This window comes from Rutilus rutilus, assembly GCF_951802725.1.
Source record: "Rutilus rutilus genome assembly, chromosome: 1".
Lineage (NCBI taxonomy): Eukaryota > Metazoa > Chordata > Actinopteri > Cypriniformes > Leuciscidae > Rutilus > Rutilus rutilus.
This window is the reverse complement of record NC_140209.1, coordinates 75,216,632-75,237,276: the sequence shown is the minus strand read 5'-3', so window position 1 is coordinate 75,237,276 and position 20,645 is coordinate 75,216,632. Positions and strand designations below refer to the sequence as shown.

Here is a 20,645-nt window from a genome sequence, read left to right as displayed (position 1 = left end):
ATCAGAATCGTCCAGTCTTGCGTATAGTCGACTAATAGTCGAATCATGTGTGTGGGGTTGGGGAGTCTGCCAGTGCAGTTGGGGGCCCGTCCAGATCGCCGCAAATGCATGCCCGTTGTATATACTGTATAAATAAAAGAGAACATGCCACATGCTGGTTATCGGCTTGTTAAGGGGAGTTTACAAGCCAGAGGACATCGGGTTCAGTGGGAGAGGGTTAAGCCCTCAGAGCATTGTGTTGACACCATGGGGATCCTCTCCCGTTTGAACATGCTAGGGTGTGTTGTGCAGCGGAAATACTCCTGGACCGACAGCACTTACTGTGAAGCTGCTTTGATACAATCTGTATTGTGAAAAGCGCTATACAAATATTCTTGACTTGACTTTAGGTCTGCATGGTCTTCAACATGTTCTCTTGATTAAAAAAAAATATTTGGCAAAAACTTTGGCAAAATGGTTTTTGATAGTTTTTTTTTTAAACCCTAAAAAGGAGAATAAGAAAGGTAATTAATGAAGAAACTGTCCCGAAAGTGTTGGGGAGATTCCAGGAAGAGAAGAAGAGCACCTGCAAATTAGATCATTGGTTAAACCTGTATAAAAGTGTGAGATAGTCATCTCGGCTATGTCGCTTTGTTCAATATTTTGACTTCTCTGCCTCTTGAGCTTCATTTGCAAGAAAGAGAAGACCTTTCTCTACAACACTATCTATCCATCCATCCATCCATCCATCCATCCATCCATTAGTGCTGTACCATTACACAAACAGGACAGTTTATGTACTTGTATATTATTGCCATATTGTTTGTTTGATTGCTTCTATGATTAAATGCAAATGTAAATGTGTATACTATATGATTGTGTGTCTAGCTCATTGCACGTTTTTTTGTTATTCCAAAGTACTTTGGTACTATTTCCACAAGTTAGTTGTACATTTTCCAAACTCTTAGTGCTAATATCACAACAGATCATCAAAAGTGCACTTTTTTTCAAACATTTCATCATGTTTTCAATTGTGTAAGTTAAAATACACAAAATCACAAAGTATCCTTTTCACAACACAAAATAAGTGTTTCGTCTACATGTTTCACTCACAGTCACTGCCTTTCATAAAGCTCTTACTATCAAACTTTTGATTTGCATCTCTTCGTGTTCAGTTTACTACATTTGTCTATGATTTAATCCACCTGATCTTAATGGTTAATCAATTAATCATTTGGTACACCTATAGATTTCTATAGATATTGATTCAATACACAGTTTCTATAGAACTTGTTTGCAATTTCTGATATAGATAACCAAATGTTAATGAAGTCTTTTTACATAAGTGATTTATAGATAATAACCACCACAGTGTTCAAAGTGTGTGTGTGTGTGTGTGTGTGTGTGTGTGTGAGTGAGTGAGAGAGAGAGAGAGAAAGAAATTTGTGCAAATACTGTAAAGACTAAGATTGTAAAACATCAGATTGATCAGAGATGCATCCGTAGAAGGGAGACAGATGGCATCAAATACAGCATTTTACGTTACAGTATGTATGCAATACTGCAAACAGATTACCATGGCAGAGACTGCCACGTTACTGTAACTCAACCTTCATCTGTAAAGGTCCACTACAGTATAGATTCAGTCAAATGGTATAGTGAAATCATTTACTGTATTGCCAGCAAACTCTGTTCTAGCACAGAACCTCATGACTGTGCTTCATCACTCCTTTTGATAACACACTGGATATATACTATTAGCCCAACAAATAAAATAAATTAAATTAAATGAAAAACAAACATGCAGATTATCTTGCCTCAAAAATCGTCTCGGTTACTAATGTAACCTCGGTTCCCTGAGATGAGGGAACGAGTATTGCATAAGGCATGACGGTTCGCATCTCTTTCGTCCTCTGGCAAGGGAAGAGCTACCAGCGAAATCACCTGTGCTCTGAACGGAGTAGAGAGCACTTCAGGAACAGAACCATGCCTTGGCTTAAAGTCGTTAGGCCCAAACTCAAGGCAGTTAGGCACAGAGGGGGGTCGAGGAGGGTTTAACCTCCTTGTCCCTTTAAGGAAGCACACGACGAGGTCGTTCTTCCCTATTCATATTTTCCCTGCCACCAGAGTGTGAGACACTGTTATGGCACTTTGAGCATGGAGGGGGTGCGACCCGCGTCCAAGAGCTCTTGCAAGAAGGTGAGTAACATCTGATACTTTGCACGAATGGGAGTCCAGACACTGTGCTGCGCACCAGCCGGAGAATACCAACCACTTCTGAGCGTAGAGGCGCCTGGTTGAAGGCTCACTTGCTTCAGTGATGATCTTTAACACCCTTTCCGGGAGACCCCCGGATACCCGTTGAGGGGCCATACATGAAGGGCCAATAAGTCGGGACAGGGATGGCAAATTTTCCCATTCGCCTGCGTGAGGAGGTCTCTCCTCAGCGGCATCGGCCATGGGGCTGTTTCCAATAGCTGCGCCAACTCGGAGAACCATAACTGGGTCTTCCAGAGGATCCGTTTGATGACCTGTGGTAGTATCGTGACCCGGAGGAAATGCATATAGCGGACGGCTCGGCCAATCGTGGGTTAGCGTGGCGCGTCCCTGCTTTTTGTAAAAACAATTTGGCAATGAGCGTTGTCTTCTGAGGCGAAAAGGTCGACTTCTGCCTCGCCGAAGATGCTCCATATCAGCTGAACCGTCTGTTGGTTAAGAGACCATTCCCCTGGGGGAACATTGTCTCTGGATATCATATCTACACCCTGGTTCAGAATGCGGCTCTTGGCCATGGCGCGCAGGTTGTTCAACCTAAGGCCACCCAGGCGATCTGTGTAGGACACCACTGTCCTGTTGTCAAGTGACTACAGTGGCTCAATGTTAAGTTTATAAAGTGACAAGAATACTTTTTGTGTGCAAAAAGTAAACAAAAATAACAATTTTATTCCACTATTCATTTCCTTCTCTGTGGGCCTCGAGTGAGTTCACGTAGTGCTTCAGCACAGCGCGTCTGTGTTGTACGCCACACGCAGGCTCACCATTGGCCGACGCTGGTCATGAGTGTGATGTGCAACACAGAAGCGCTGCGCTGTTACACTACGTGAACTCACTCGAGATGTAATGTAATGTAGAAATTACATATGTTTTTTTCTGTAATATTCATTTTTATCATCAACCCATGTGTGTTTTCTATGTTCCTTGTTAGGTGGTTTTTTCTTCAGTGAAGGCAGTTATGTTTTCCTTAGACTCATCTTTTTTTTTTTTTTTTACCTTTATTTAACCAGAAAAAGCTCTCTGAGATTAAAAATCTCTTTCACAGGAGTGTCCTGGCCAAAAATGTGCAGCAGTACAATCAATTTCATCACAGATAAACATCACACAAACAAATTAAAGACACTTAAAAGCAGTTGCATATTGTTAGATCAACTTCCATTTGCCGGATAACTGATTTGAAATGGTCAAGAGTCAGCAGATTTTCTAATTTTAATTTAGATTGGAGGAAATTCCAATCAAACGGCGCTGCATACATAAAAGACTTCTTACCTAGCTCAGTTCGAGTAAAAGGAACCGAAAGAGTATAAAAGTTTTGCGAACGAAGAAAATAATTCTTGGTAATTTTCTGTTGCATAAAACAACAAAGATAAGAAGGCAACAACCCCAAGATGGCTTTGTAAATAATTAAGTACCAGTGCATTTTTCTTCTGGTAGACAGAGAAGGCCAACCTACTCTGTGATGCAAAGTGCAATGATGAGTTGAAGAGTTGAAGATTTAATATTTCATTACTGTGGATCCTGGTCTCTTGTGTCTCAGTTCCTGGCGTGACTCTTTGCAAGTTCTCCATGGAAACCTTGCTGACCGGAGAAGGTGCGGTGCATTTGTTATTCAAAAACTCTGAGCAAAACAGGAAAAGACTGAACAGTAGAACACAACACACCCAGTGATGGAATTTCCCGCGATAAGGATATGACATGATTAACACAGCAAAAACTCCAGTGTTGAATGAACTCTCCTGGGAGTTTACCCAGCAGGCACAGGATACAGACTACATCATTGGGCAGTAGTTGGATTTTGGTTGGAATAAACCAAACAAAAAGGTGAACTGGCTGTACACTTATTCCCAGCTTCACTTAAAACTAACCCGATTTACTTTATTTAATATCCGGTTTAATGAAATCATATTTTGTATTTAAAGTCACCATGATGGTGGTTAGCGTTTGTTGTGCTCTTGACCCTTGACTCTTTAATATAACATTTTCTCTGGCTCCTATAATTATAAAGCACAACTGTTGTAGCTAAAAAGCCATGAGAACATGAGATCAGGTGATGTTGGCTGTTTATTGATGATGAAGATATCATCATGTAAATGCCTGAATCCCTGATCTTATTCAGTGTCTAATGCTTTGATTATATAGGACTTGTGGCTTTTGTTAGATTATTCGTAAGGAACAGACAGGAGACAGCGGGCTCTTAACATGGAAGCTTTACTGACAAACTCACATTCCCCTCGTCTTTGAGTGGAGTTCTGGAGAGTGTGTCCGCTGTGATCAGATTTTTTCCAGGAACGTGCATGATCGTGTAGGAGAACCGCAGGAGTCGTAGACGAAATCTTAATATGCGTGGAGGCAGGTCATCTAGCGGTCTCGAGCCAAGTAGACTGACTGGTGGCTTGTGGTCAGTCCTGACCACAAAATCCAGTCCCAGAAGATAGGTTTGAAATCTTTCACAAGCCCACGTGATTGCTAGGGCCGCCTTCTCAATTTGAGCATATCTTTTCTCCGTAGGCGTCATGCTCCTCGAACTGAAAGCAACAGGTCTCCATTCACCTGTAGGCTGCAGCTGAGATAATACTTCTCCTAATCCAAAGAAAGGCGCATTAGCTGAAACTCTGGTATGTCGATCTGGACAGTACTGTGCTAATACTGCAGAAGAACTGAGTTCTTGCTTCAATTTTTCAAAAGCTTGTTGTTGTGGACTCCCCCACACCCAGACGTTTTCAGCTTTGAGCAGGTCTTTTGAGCAGGACATCAGCCGTATTTTTAGGTTCTGGCATTTCTTTGATAGCTTTTATTTTGTCTGGGTCAGCTCATATGCCTTCTGCACTGACAATGTGTCCTAGGAACCTAACTTGAGGCACTGCAAATTGACATTTTTCGTTCAGTGTCCACCCTTTCTGTTCCAAACGGTTCAGAACCTTGATAAGTCTTGCATCATGTTCTTTACGTGTAGCCCGAACACCAGGATGTCATCTGCATGGCACAGTGTGCCCTCCAGGCCCTCCAGCAGTTGTGTCAGCTGTTTCTGAAAGTGTTCAGGTGATGAGGAAATGCCAAATGGAAGGCGGTTAAAATAGTATCTTCCATAAGGCGTAATGAAGGTAGTGAGCTGGACCGAATCTTTATGCAAAGGAATCTGCCAGAATCCAGCAGTAGCATCCAACTTAGAGAACACTGTTGCCCCTGACAGTTTAGCCAGTGTTTCATCAACTGCAGGCAGAATATGTCTCTCTCTGCAGACATTGCTATTTAGATGTGTTAAATCAATGCAGATTCGAATCTTGCCATCTGGTTTCGGCACTATCACCATACCTGAACACCACTCAGTTGCTTCTTCAATGGGCGTTATAACTCCTATTTCTTCCATTCTTTCTAGCTCCTCTTTCACTCTATTCATCATGGGCAAGGGCACTCGACGAGGGGCAGCCAAAGCAAATGGAGTGGTTAACTCTTTGAGTTTGATTTTGTATTCTCCTTCCAATTTTCCAAGTCCTGTGAAAACTTTTGGGAACATCTCTTTGTAGTTTGGATCTGCTGTTTGCATTGCATCCACTGTGTGAAGTAAGTCCAGCTCTTTTATGGCTGGTAGTCCAAGGAGTGGGGACACCAGTCTTGGTATCACAAACACTGGGTGTTTTATCACTCTTCCCAGATGACAAAGTGATGCTTTAAACTGCCCTCTCACCTGTATTGACATGTTGCTTGGTCCACACAGCTTTTTGTTTGGTGGGCTGAGAACACCATGGCTCATCTTTGAGTACATGCTCTCCGGGATGGCTGTCACTGCTGCTCCTGTGTCCAGTTTAAAAAGAATTTGCTCGCCATTCACTGCAATGAACTTTTTCCAGACATCAGTCAAATTCTCAGACTTTACGACTCCCAGGAACACAGTCTCTATGCTCTCTGTCTCATCACAATGATATATTTCCTCCAGTCTTTTCTTTGTTTTGCAGACTGCAGCGAAGTGGCCTTTTTTGTTGCACTTCCTGCACTCAGCCTCACTCGCTGGACAGCTATTAAATCGATTGCCGGACATCGTAATGTTATTGTACATACATCTGTTTTATGATTTAGCATTGAGTTCCCCACCTGTCCCACCCACTTTTTAAAACAAGTTATGCCACTGTACATAATTGACACAAATTGTGTAATAATAACACATTGGTGTGTAGAAAATTAGCAGGAATAACACATTGTTGAGTTAAAAGTAACACAAAATGTGTTGATTGTGATTGATTGGGTTTAATTAGTCATTTAATGAGGCCAATTATATGTTGATCCGACTATTTTAAACGTCAAGTCAAGTCAAGTCAAGTCATCTTCATTTATATAGCGCTTTTAACAATGTAGATTGTCTCAAAGCAGCTTTACAGAGATAAATGTATAATTTAACGTAAGATTGTTTTGGCTTTATAGCGGTTCTTTAATAAAGTTATTTTCCAGCTAAAGTTAGTTTTGATTGATTCGCTTCCGTCGCAACGATCATTTGTTTTTAAATTAGGGCCGCCAAGACGACACCATTCTCTCTACACAGACTTTAAACGCGAACCTGTGAGAAACGCTGATGGCGTTCAGATGCGCATTAAGAACGGGTTCTATAATTATGTGCGTTTGAATATATGTGTGCAGGTTTGGAATTCCCTACAAACCAAGCCTAAACAAATTACTGGTGTTTCCTCATAGTTTTGATTCAGAATTTTATTTTATTTTATCAATTCGGGGTAGATACGCAAATTGAGTTTTCCCGACGACGCGTTATCTGTAGAGTGGGAAAGGGATCCTCCATAGGGAGAGACTAGTTGGCCCTTCAGCACTGCATTGACACCGGGTCCAGGCGAAAACGTGTATTTTAATGGTTCAGGGGCAGAAATTTCGCCAAGCGTGTCAGAGGTTCTGGGTTGTAATCCGCACTCATATATTTGTTTGTTTTGTTTTTTATCAAAACTGATTATGTTTATCAGTGGTTGTATATCAGGCAGGGACACGTTTGTGTGCATTTTGTTTTGTAATTTCACCGGAACGAATAGAGAGTCTCTCCACAACGGATTGAAGCGCGCGTCCGAGTGAAGACTGTGCGCGAGCCACAACAGAACACAGTATCCGTGCCACTGATCGCAGCGGCAACGAGCACTTTGATCACTTTATTTAAAAAACTAAATATTTCAGCGCTAGATCGCCTCTTATTTAACAAACAAACAAAATGTATGCTCTGCTAGTTAACTGGAGATGTTTTGTTTATTTTTATTGGTACATTCGTGCCGTGAGATGTTTCAAAAGTGGTGGGGACAATATCGACCTTAGCAAAAAGTGTTGGGGACATGTCCCATCCTTCCCACCCGCAAATTACGTCTATGATTACGTGCACATAATGTGCAAACTGTGTTAAAATAGTCAAATTAACACATCCTTTTTGAGGTGGAGACATACTCGATTGTCGAAGTCAATCAAATTTTTACTGTTAACTTGATAAATCATGTTATTATTTAAGGGCATTTAACAAAACATCAATACATTCTGTTGTTTAATGAAAGAGAGGCGACAGATAGCAATGAAAGTGGTAACGTTACCACTTTGTCAAACTCGTTAACCAGCTGCAGCGTTTTATCTGACATCATGCCATTTGCAAAAAATCAAACAAAGAAAAACAAAACTCGTTGAAAATGAGTTCTCTCTAGAAAGTGAGGGACAAACCTACCAAAGTCTATGAGGAGAAATAAAAATCATTTGTGAATCACTAACGTTAACTATCAGATGCGGTTGCTGCCTTGCCCAACACTGGCTCTCGCGTCTACGGAAAATACCCGTACACAGTAGAGGTCGCTAACTAAATGCACATTTGACCGTCTAAAAAATTAACAATAATAAAATACATTTGACAATTTATATTTGACAATTTCTAATAAAAAATATATCGAAATACCTGACTTGTGCATCCAAGTCATCCATCGATGGAAAAAGAGGCGCGAACTTGCTTCTTGAGGCACGGAGTGACGTTGCAGCAATGTGATTGGATGATAGTTAACACATATTGTGTTGGACACACTGTGTTGTTTCTCTTTCTATCTTTCTTTTTCTTTTTACACATGATCAACTTAAAATTACACAAAATGTGTTAAAATAGCCATAACACAAAAAATGTGTTATTAATTAACACATCCTTTTTGAGAGTGCATAATTGAAGCTCAACAAACAACTAGTGCTCGTAAAACTACATTTTAATCACAATTAATATAATCAATTTGGGATTTCATATAGACATGGGCTCAGTTCATCGAGACGCGGTGGGAACGCCCTGCGTGATTGCGTCGTGAAGCACGTGTATAATCAGTCCAATGGAAAGACGAGACGTCATAGGTGGGTGATATCATCGACCAGGAAACTATAAAGCACCCCTGGAAACAGACCGCGACAGCTTCTGTGCCTTCAGCAAGCGATCTGTGTATTCTGTCCTTGTCATATTTATTGTTGTCTGTTAAAGTTGCAATATATATATATTAGGGATGTCCCGATATCACTTTTTCCGATACCGATACCGATGCCGCAGCTTTGGCTATTTGCCGATACCGATATAAATCCGATATTTTTATTTTATTCTTGAACTAATACTAATAATAATAAAATATAATGGAAGCACTTTGCTCAATTAGCCACATAAAAACATCTCACTCAAATGGAGAACAAATACTTCTCCAGTATATAGTCCACAGCAACAGTTGATAATGAAAGACTGCAAGCCTTTATTCAAGACCTTGAGATATGTTTGGTAACCTGAATGAATTTAAAATTAATTTGCTATATTTCAGATCAATATATTTGTTTCCTTAAAATTTTAAGTAACTTTAACTTTATTCTCATTTAACTTTTTTATTCAATGTAGAATGTGTAACTTAAAAATAAACAGATTAGTGCTCTGTTTTAGGACAAGAAATGAAAACCAATGCAATGATGAATGTCCAAAAGATGAGATCATTTTTGCTTTTAAACAGCGTGTGTGTGTGTGTGTGTGTGTGTTCGATCGCGCCCGTGCCTCTCTCTCTCTGACACACACACACACACACACACACACACACACACACACACACACTCCAGCATTGCAATCTTGACATCGCAGCCTGTTCATTTTGCTGCGTTCACACCAAACGCGAATAGAGCGTCAAATTTGCGTCTATCGCGTCTAGTTCGATGCTTGAACAGTTTGAATCCATTCGCGCGTCCAAAGCGAATAGGACGCGCCGCGCGCGTATATGATAAAGTGAGCGTTTGAAGCGATATAGACGCGCGTTCAGAGCTAAGGCGGGCTACAGATTAGGTGTCCCTAAAGAACCCGCATATGCGCGTATCTAACAGTAACGTTAATTTCGTATTACATTAATTAATGTGCACGCGAGATTTATTTATTTTAAAATCCATGCACCGAACGTGCGTTCAGTACGAATATGTACCGTTTCACCCCTAATGGGTATCGGATCATAGGTATCGGATAATTTTTTTTCTCCCCTCCGATATCCGTGGATCGGATCGGGACATCCCTAATATATATATATTGCAACTTTAACAGACAACAATAAATATGACAAGGACAGAATACACAGATCGCTTGCATAATATATATATATATATATATATATATATATATATATTATGGCAAAAGAAAGCAAGCAAGCGTTGTGTTGTTCCCTTCCCACATTATATCACGGGTGGGGACACACACTTCAGCTTTGTGTTACTTGTTTGGGAGTGAAGCATGCCAACAGTCAGTTCTCGAGGGGGCTGAGTCTGTGAGCATTGCGAGAAGCTGTCCATGAGGACGCTCCGCTCCCGCCGGTCGTTCTTCGAGGAGGACGGTTCGGTGCACGGGTCCCACTGCTGCCGATGCACGGCGTCGACGCCCAGCCCTATCTCTGCCTTCACCTGCAGAGTAAAAAAAAAAAGCTAGTCTAGCCAGTTAGAGATATGCAAGATCTGAGGACTGTTTTATCTCTAAAATAGCTTGGAAGAAGAAAATAGCTTTTGAGAAATCGTTTCAACTTGGCGCCCTCTGAGGTGCGACTCTCTGAGGAGGGTCACAACGCTGTCAGTTCGGTTTTCCTGCCAGTTTGCCATTTCAGGACACCGAGGTGTCAGCGTCCCCAAATGATCCTCCGAGTAGGGTCGTAGAGCAGTCAGTTCAGTTTCCCTGACGGTTCGCCGTTTCAGGACACCAAGGTGTCAGCATCCCCAAATGATCCTCCGAGTAGGGTCGTAGAGCAGTCAGTTCGGTTTCCCTGACGGTTCGCCGTTTCAGGACACCGAGGTGTCAGCGACCCCAAATGATCCTCCGAGTAGGGTCGTAGAGCAGTCAGTTCGGTTTCCCTGACGGTTCGCCGTTTTAGGGCGCCGAGGTGCCTGCTTTTTCCAACGATCCTCCGAGGAGGGTCGTAGGAACAAAGCTAGTTAGAGGTAGGCAAGATCTGAGGACTGTCGTTATCTCTAATAAAACTTAGACAAGAAGTCCTGATGCTGAGGCTGTCAGGCTTCTGAAGGTTCCTCCGGGGCAGGGACGGTTTTGAGAAATCGTTTCTCCTCGCCACCCTCTGGGGTGCGACTCTCTGAGGAGGGTCGCTCTGCTGCCAGTTCGGTTTTCCTGCCGGTTCTCCGTTCAGGGCACCGAGGTGTCAGCGTCCCCATACGATCCTCCGATGAGGGGTGTAGAACGGTTAGTTCGGTTGTTCCCTGCCAGTTCGCCGCTTCAGGGCACCAAAGTGACTGTTCAACCAAATCCAGAGGCCAGTCTCGAGAGACTGGTTCCCCTAGTAGAATTTCTACGCAGCGTGGAAACTACTGCCATATATTTCTCAGTGGGTCCTGCACACTATAGAAAAGGATTTCAGAATTCAGTTTGGTTCTCGTCCGCCCAGATTTCTAGAGGTCCTCCCCACAGTGGTGGACCCCGTGCAGGCTCTGGTTATGCAGCAGGAAGTACTGTCACTTCTGCAAAAGGAGCTATAGAAGGGGTTCCTCCTCCCAGCAGACAGCCAGGGTTTTACAGCCGTTACTTCATTGTTCCGAAAGAGGATGAGGGGTTGTGTCCTATTCTAGACCTGCGTCAATTAAACAGCAGGTTTCAGAATCTCAAGTTCAAAGTATGCTTGCGCTAATATGATTTTGTCACAGATTCAGTCCGAGGACTGGTTTGTCACAATAGACTTGAAGGACACTTACTTATCTATCCATCCTCATCACAGGAGGTTCCTGAGGTTTGCTTTCGGGGGCGAAGCATGCCAGTATCGGGTTCTTCCATTCTGCCTAGTTTTATCACCCCGCACCTTTACAATATGCGTGGATGCAGCTCTGGCTCCTCTGACACTCCAGGGCATTTGCATATTATACTTTTTCGACGATTGGTTGATCCTAGCTCAATCTGAGCAGATGGCAGTTCGGCATTGAGATGTCGTTCTGTCTCATTTAAAGATGTTGGGGTTGCGGCTTCGCCATAAATGGGGTAAAACTAGGCCAGTCACTCACTATGGAACAGTTTCAGACTGTTGGGTCTCGTGGCAGCTGCGTCCAACGTAATTACTTTTGATCTACTGTACATGAGACCCCTGCAGTGGTGGCTCAGGACAAAGGGGTTTTCTCCGAGGGGAAATCCGTTTTCGCATGATCAAGGTCACGCGGCTATGCCTACGTGCCTTGGTCATGTGGAAGAACCTTGGTTCCTCGCCCAGGCCCAGTGTTGGGGGCTTCTTGTCGATGCATAATGCTATCGACGGATACTTCCCTCACAAGTGGGGGGTGATCATGAGTGGTCGCTCGGCGAAGGGTCTTTGGTAGGACCATCTTCCTTTTGGCACACAATTGGCTAGAAGTGATGGCGGTATTCCGAGAATCTCAATACGTCAGACCCGAGAGGTCACCATGTGCTTGTCCTTCCGGATATATCAGAGCATATATCCTGTTGAGGCAGGGGCTGAGGCCCAGGGAATTGAGACTTCACCCCAAGGTGGTGGAGCTCCTTTGGAGAACTCCGGTCAAAACTCAAGTCTACCTTTCGCATCGTTTTATACAACGCATTGCCCTATGTGGTTCTCCCTGACGCATCCAGCTCTGCTTGAACAGGATGCAGCGTACACAAATATGGGTTAAATTAATTGCCTGTGTCATTGTTAGGATTGACATACTGTTAGACAGAAGGACATTCTGCAATATTTTTCAGGATTAACATAAAAAACATCCTCAGTATCATTTTCCTTTCCAACACTCAAACTTGAAACAAAGTAATAGACACTGACAAGTTTTTAATGATTTAACCTGTTAACCGTTGCCAGTGCGCCCGCGCACTGAAGCGTTTTTTATTTATTTAATTCAAAGTTACTATCAGATTTAATGTTATACCTTGACAAAATATACATAATTAAAAAGATATAATACTCAAGTTTCAGTATTTGACCACTATTGTATTCTGAGAAACTCATAGTGACAGTTATGTCTTAATTTGTGTCAGGAGTTATGAAATGAAAAAATGAGTCGATACCTTTAATATGAATTATGCGCGTCAGCCGCTTTCATTCATAAAAAACTCTGTGCTGTCGTCATGACAGCGATACACAAAACAACGTCCCTCAGGGCTTTAGCTCAAAACTGTGCAGATTTGGAGAAATATTGATAGATTCTCATAGATTTACATCATATTTCTATAGACAGGAATAATATTTATTGAATTTATACCCAAATGCGTCGATGTAATCTTTATGAGCGTTTGGTACTCTGATACTGTGTTTTTTAATTCATACCAATAGCCTGAGGGCGCTATATGCACAATAATAGTCCATATATAGAACATGAAGAAGAGCCATGATCATGTGACATTCCAGGACGTCACTGATACACACACAGCTAACAAGAGATCGCGCTGTAACATGCAGATACAGACGTTTTGAAGACAATAACCATGTTTGCAATGATATTTGAGTTACCTGTGTTTTTCAAGCCATGCCAGGTATTGTCATAATAATAGATTATATTTATAATGTAATGCTAATCTATATAGACTATCATTGTGCAGAACACTATCCAATAATATATTTTCTGTCTGATTTTTTTATCTGAAGCCAAATTAGATCACAGAAGATTATTTAAAACACTCGTCTTGCATTATAAAGTAAGTTTGGAGCACAAACATGGTTTTAATCTCATAAATTGTCGTGTATTGATGGTGTGCTAGGCTAACATGCTAGCTAGCCCTAGGTGCACCTGCCACGTCTAGCAGTTATACTTTTATGATTTTTTGAATGCTTACTGAATTGTTTCTTTATTCAAGAAATGCATTTGATACAGTTTAAAATGTGAGGTGAACTTTGAGAAAAGAAATTAGGGACTGAAACCCTATGAATAGCCTGTGAATAGCCAGTCGTTAGTAACTATAATGCAGACAAAAGAAATGCATATTTAGAGCCATAACCAGGCTGGAGAGGTGTGAATGTGTGCAGGGGGAGACTGAGACTGAATGGGGATCGTTTGCACCACAAAACAATAGAGACAATATAATGGATAGATGGTTAGAAAATGACAATAAACATCAGTAGCATTTTAGCGTCAAATCAAAATAAAGTCACATGAACTAAATACAGAGTTTTGGACTTATTATCTTCAGATTTTAAACATAAAATGTTTAGACATGTGGCTTTAGCTGTAGTGCATTTCTAGATTGCTCCAGTGCCAACTTCAATTTTATTTTCATGAGGATGTTTCATAAAAAATAATTTCTAATAACTTTACAAAACTTTGAAGCTATTTATAACAATTTTTGTCATTACGACAATAATTAATTCTACATTTACAATAAGCTGCCAGGTGTCAGCTTTCAAACGAGATCATACTTGTGCTTTTAGTACCAAGGGTTCATGAACTGTATCTGTTTCAGTTTGGGTATGTCATTTCTGGGGATTTTTCAAAAGTGGGGTTGCAGCTTAACAGGTTAAAAAATTTCAGTTCAATGATAATGGGCCATGTGACTTATTGAATCATATGAAATCAAGATGAATGACAGAAATAATATGGCAAAAAAAACCATACAATTATGTAAATAATGTTAAAAGTATAGTGGAGGATTTTCTTTTTCCGGGTGGATCATCAAGACTATTGGTCCTCCTAATTGTCAATAATTCTGGTGATGTTTACGCAAGGCCGTCGTACGTGCTCGTCCCTAGGTAGTTTTCGCTTTCTGCGCATGCACACTTTCAGGTGTATATGTGAGGTGAGCTACGGTTTCAGCCATTCATTGAAGCTCGCCGTTCTCACCGGGTCTTTTCAAAATGTCTGAGGGTCGCAAGAGAAAAGTGTCTATAAATTGTATGACAAGAAGAGAAAGGCCTCTGAAGAAAGAAACAAGACGCGTTTAATAGGCGTTCCCTCTCGGGAGCAGGTAGAGTGTTGCGCATGTGCATTTTTTTCAAAAAGTGGAGAGGGCGATCCTTTTTTAAAAAATTCAGGAAAATCCTCCACTATACCTTTAATGTTAATAATATAACAATAATAACTATGCCTAAAAGTTGTTGATTAAAAACTTAATTGTTATGCATATGTAATTATGGATAACGGATGACATGTCCTGGCTAACAGAGGTTTTTTTGTTATACAAGAATGACATGTTACCCAGGAATGACAAAACAAATATTTTTTCTTTATAATCATGTAATAACTTAACCAGCTATGGAAACCTACAACTTAGCTATCATCACTTAATGTAACCTTTTAGATCAAATGGATAGTTTTTTAATATAAAAACATTATAAATGTTTTATTAGTGTTATCCAAAAGGACACATGATAAGAGACACTTACTGACCTTTGCACATGTTCTAGTGCTCCTTCAGGGTCTTCTTTTTGATACAATATTATGTCACATGACATACCAAAATGCATTATGGTCCAAAATGGTCATTGATGTCTGTTATCCAGGAATGACATTAGAGAAATCACAATTTGGGGACAAAAGTCTTTCTGTCATAAAAATGTAAATAAGCTTAGTATTATCACTATATTTGTAGGTATCATTGAAAACATCAATACAATTATGCCAAATTCTCGAGATGAGTAATTAACCCCCTGAGGTCGACGGTATCGCTTTTTTTTATTTTTTTTATCAGTGTAAAAGAAACTCATAAATACTCTGTTGACTTTGATTTTTCATAGGAGTTTCGTACATCAATCGATTCTGTTAAATGTGTATTATTTTTGTGTATACTCACAATAAAAACAAAGTGTTGTGCTTTTCGCCAAATAAAGAAAAATAAACACGAAGCGAGTTCTGCCTTCTCTCTGTCTGTGTAGTCCATTCTGAAACGCGTCCGAAAATGAACTGTAACTCAGCGAATACTTCTCACACAGACACGTGAGATATGTCTTTATGAAGCTTGAAATCTCTTCTTTTAAATGAAGTAATTTATATAAAAAACAAATGTTTTCAACTCATGTAATCCGTTTGAAAGCAAGGAGAGGTACCGTTTTTCCTTCTGCCTCATTATCTCTATAATCAGCTGCGGCCGCCCCGCCCCCGGCACTATTCACATAATAAATAGTTTAGGTGATCTAGTATGCATCGCATACGCCCCCCGATCAATGGCATAAAAACACAGTTTCTTCATCAGACTTACTGATAGTTCATTGCGTTTTGAGTATGGCACGCTTCTCCGGTAAAGACGCCCTTCAGATGATTCTGGACAGCGAGGAAGAATGCATGATACCGGGTTGTTTCCTCAGAGGAAGATTGTAACAGACGACGAACGGCAGCATTTTGAAGAGCGAATTCCGCCGAGGACACAATTTCGGAGTAAGTTTTACTTAAAAGTCTTTTGTCTTTTATTTTTAGTGTTCGCATTTATGAGGAAAAAACAATATTACGTGACAGTTCTCCATTATGGACGCGAGCGCTCTGAAAGCAGCACTAAAAGACTTTCAAACTTTCACAGAGACCTCAAAACAGAAAGTACAAATCCTTTCTTTAAAACGAATTTCGTTTTGTATTAATTGTATCTTAATTTTAATAATTTTTTCATTAACAAATTTCCTGGATTTAATACATAAAAGTAAATATAGGCTAGCAATCACAACATAAGGTGCTTGAACTGGAGATCATCATTAACCAGACCGTAGCCTACTCGCCTCACATGTCTAAAAAATGTGAAATATATTTACAGAAAGCTGGTTCTAAACAAAACCATCCAAAACAAAAAACTATGTAGCCTAATAAATGTGCATTTCTCCAGTGCGTTCACTAGCCTACTGCGAAGATCGCGAGTCAATAGCCTATCGTCAACTTCATCTTTGCCAGAAGTTAATAAACAATTAAAATGTCTTATTGCAATATTTTACATATTCATAAGCATTACTTTTGGTGGATCTTTGAGGCAGCTTTTTAGGTTTATGGCGTTTTGGAAAAGAGCTCTTCACGTACAAACACCGTTTCACCAAGGCACAGCGGCCCTTCAGCACATCAGGTGTGAACTACTACAGGGGTGCAAACACATGTATGGTCAAAAAAGAGAGAGGTAATCGAAGCCCCCGCCCAGCGGCAAATATACAGATACTTACATTGCCACCAACCCCTGCCATCCCCGGCCCACCCCATAGGCACATAGACTAAAATGAAATTCTGAAAATCAAAATACACCGACGCTAATTTGTAATATTCAATTTCATTTTTTATTCCGAAACAAACTCTCATTGAACTACAGTATCTTCTTGCTTTATTCCTCCTTCCTCTTCTTCCTGGCCACCTCCTGCAACGTATCCAGGGCCTTGCGTCTGGCTGCATTAATTTTCTTATCAACATGTTTGAGACGTGTCTGCCTCTCTTTGGCCAGAGCAGTGGTCTTGGCCTTCTCTGCACTTTCACATGTAGCACTGCAGCCATACTCCACCTGCCTCTTCTGCTTTGCCTCCATCCTCTTCTCTCTGTCGGTCTTGTCCCTTCTCCCTGCAACCCTAATGTTCTGGCAGAGAGTTTTATCAACTGGCCCCATGTTGATGTCATCTCTTTTGAACATGCCAATGCCAGTCTTGCCCCTTGACCTCAGCACATATTTGACAGTCTGCACTGCATCAAAGGTGGAGATCTTCATGCTAGATCTTTTAGCATCAATCACATCTCCCATGAGACTAAAGGAGGACTCTACCAGTGGTCCATGGAAGATGGAGAGGGCCCCTCTGATAACCTGGCTGAGAGCTGGATACTTCCCCAAACTCATGACATGGGCCCACCACTTCACAATGTCATCTCCATCTTCATACTTGGCCAGGTTGGGGTCCACATTGTACCTAATGATCTCCTGGGTGATGTCACTCTCTAGGGGCACTAAATGTTTCATGATCTTAGCCAACTCCTTCAGCTGAGTAACAGCCTGGGAATGGCCCCTCACCACAGGATCAATAGAGGACAAGGCCTGTAGGGTCTTACTTTTGAGAGGTAGTTTGTTCTGCATGTACTTGCCACAAGCTGTGTATGCCTTGGTCACCTTCCCAATAAAATCCATGATTATCTGCAACACACATACCATACAAAAAACATGTTTAAACTGAGTTCATACTCAGGTTTCATGGCTGCAGCACAATGGCAAGTCATATCAGCATATCAGATCATGTTCGATCATATACTTCACTGTTTATGTAACATTTATGGTGGCATCATGCAGGACTGTAAAATCAGAATTGGAAAATTTCCAAATCTTTACTTTTCTAAACAATTAATAAAAATACATTTTAAATTTACAAGATGTTAAACACTCTTACCGGTCTACATATAAATGTACAAATCAGTCAATCAAATGGAAAGAGTAATTACAATACATGTTCCATTTGTCCCATATACTGTACTTTCGTGATTACGCGGTTGCATTTTTTTAACCAGTAGGTGGCAGCATGACCTAAGGGACACTGCTTTTCTGAACCGCTAATGATAAAATGGAAAGAAAATTTAAAAAGTAGTTAACTTTATTTAAAATACTAACCGGATGCTTTGGATGGGCTGCAATCAGGTCTTCTGCGACTTTCCCAACGTAAATCTGGGAGTGAAGTGTGTTATTGGCCAAGTCCAATTCTAGCAATTTCTTTGGCGACATCTTCAGATGCTCAGGCTTGATGAAGCAGGCAAGAAAGTTGATGAACACTTCAAGTTGCTTGTCATGAAGCTTGTGAACCAAGGTTTTACTTCCCTTCAAAGAGCATAAAAATTGCATTTTTAGAACTGACTGAACTTGCTGTTGTTTTTCAATAGACATCAGAATCATCTTACTTCTATGCTGAGTTGCATACACTGTATAGAAAAATACTCACTTGAAAGACCATCACGTATTCCTTCAAAATTGGGAGGACACCAAGGTACACACTAAGAATAAGGTTCACTTTTTGGTTTTCCACCCAAATCTTCTTTACAATTCGGGCCTTCCTTTTCTTCCCCAAGTCAGTCATTCCTTCAAAAAAAAAAAAAAGAAAGATAAAAAGATACAATATACATACCAGTGCATACAGATTTAAAGTTTGTGCAATACCAATGGTATACATAAAATGTTGCACAGATTGTAACAGTATGAGTACTCCTTAGGCTAATAAGATATAATAATAACAATTTACTTGGGACAAAAGTGTCTGCTAAATCATAACCATAACCATAAAACAGTAGGTGTACAACACACATTTTATTCATCTCTCTCTCATATAGACAGACACATACAGCATGTTTACTACTGAATACTAAGATTCAATAGTAGGATTTTAGTTCCTTCTTGACCATAGAACAATCTGTTACAATATATACATACATACATACACATACATACCCTTCTTGCAGAGATCCTGGTGAATGAATTCAACCCTTCGTTGAGCCTTTTCACTCACACCATGGTCTCTGTACAGGTCCTGTAATATTTCGTTGTACAGTTCTTGGTCCTGCTTTCCCATAAATCCAAAGTAGAGCACTCTGAACACAGGTAACATTCTTTTAGTGTTGATCCCTACATCATAAGCTGACAACCAGCGATGGGAGACAAATCGCTGGGGATTTGTGGCAGGTATGTCCAGGAACTCTGCTATTTCTTTCAGGTACCCCAACTGCAAGTGAAGATAACATATCTTACACTACTAGCAACACTCAAAACAGTTAATAAACAAGTTAGAAACAGATTTTTCATTAAAAATTAAATGCATGTTCAGATACCTGATCTGATGCCCATTGATGGTCTGTGTGGATGTCAGCAAAGAGCTGCTCCAAGTAGTTTTCAAAAGGTTCAGCAAATCTCTTTGCAGCGTTGTGGATGTGATGGCAAGAGTCACCATCCACATCAAGCAGAGTGGAACAATGCCTCTCTCGTATCCTTGTCTCCAGCCCTGATTTGCTCCCGCGCATCACGTTGCATGAGTCTAGCATTATGCTAATTAGGTTCGACCAAGGAATGTTTTTTTTCTGAAAAAAGTCACACATCAACCTCTCCAAACTAGCTGAACTGACTTTCGCAACTTCAAGGGAGCCCAGGTGTTCAACCACAACATCATTGAGCTCTTTGTTGAAGTAGCTGACCAGCATAGAAAGGACCTTCTTATTACTGCTGGAGGTACTCTCATCCACATTCAGAGAGAAGGTGTATTGTCGTAAGTTGGAGAAAGTTTTCTCCGCAAATGTATGGCCCATACCATACACCATTTTATAAGAAGCTGCAGTGCGGGAGAGTTTAATTTGGCTAAGGGCTGCCTTGTCTGCAGCTAGACACTGGCTTAACTCCACCAACACAGGTGCTATTGTCAGAGGTAGAGAGTGCTCAGCAATAACTGCCAGGACCATTGCCTAGTGAATAGAGAAAGAAAATACATAAATTACTCATTTAATGATTCATTTTAAACTAATTTAGTTCATCTCCATTTGCTTTGTCTTCATTATGTACTCATTTCCATAAAGAATATTTTGGTTTACTAGTATTCAACACACACACACACACACACACACACACACACACACACACACACACACACACACACACACACACACACACACACACACACACACACCACACACACACACACATACCTCTCCATTAGCAATGCGATTACACATAGGCACTGGAAGCTTAACACTTTCCCTGATCTTTTCTGCTGCTGAGGCCTGGTTCTGAGTAGCTGGTAAAGTATCTTCCTTACGGAAGAGTTGTGCCACACTTTGAGTTGATAAGATTGAGGTCACTCTGTTTGTGTGTATGGATGTCTGACAGTGTGCATACAGGGCATGCACCCCTCTGCTACTGTAGTTAATTTCCTTCATGCAGAGAGTGCATTTAGCACAACCCTTTTTTTCAATTTTCTGAAAAAAGTCAGACAGTATGAATGTGTGTTTGACTGCATGGACCTTGATTGTAGTTTCAAGTTTCA

At 40.8% G+C, this 20,645-nt stretch overlaps 1 protein-coding gene across 1 annotated transcript; it reads right to left on the bottom strand.

The window, feature by feature from the left end:
• Positions 1 to 16,978: 16,978 nt before the first annotated feature.
• Positions 16,979 to 20,119, bottom strand: LOC311305167 (uncharacterized protein; the record flags this gene model as incomplete). Its single annotated transcript, XM_084432713.1, has 5 exons — positions 19,444 to 20,119; positions 19,067 to 19,337; positions 18,564 to 18,700; positions 18,239 to 18,442; positions 16,979 to 17,770 (listed from the first exon to the last, which is right to left on the bottom strand). The coding sequence occupies exons 1-5, from the start codon at positions 20,062 to 20,064 to the stop codon at positions 16,979 to 16,981; spliced, it is 2,025 nt and encodes a 674-aa protein (XP_084288839.1). The 5' UTR covers positions 20,065 to 20,119.
• Between the last annotated feature and the right edge of the window lie 526 nt (positions 20,120 to 20,645).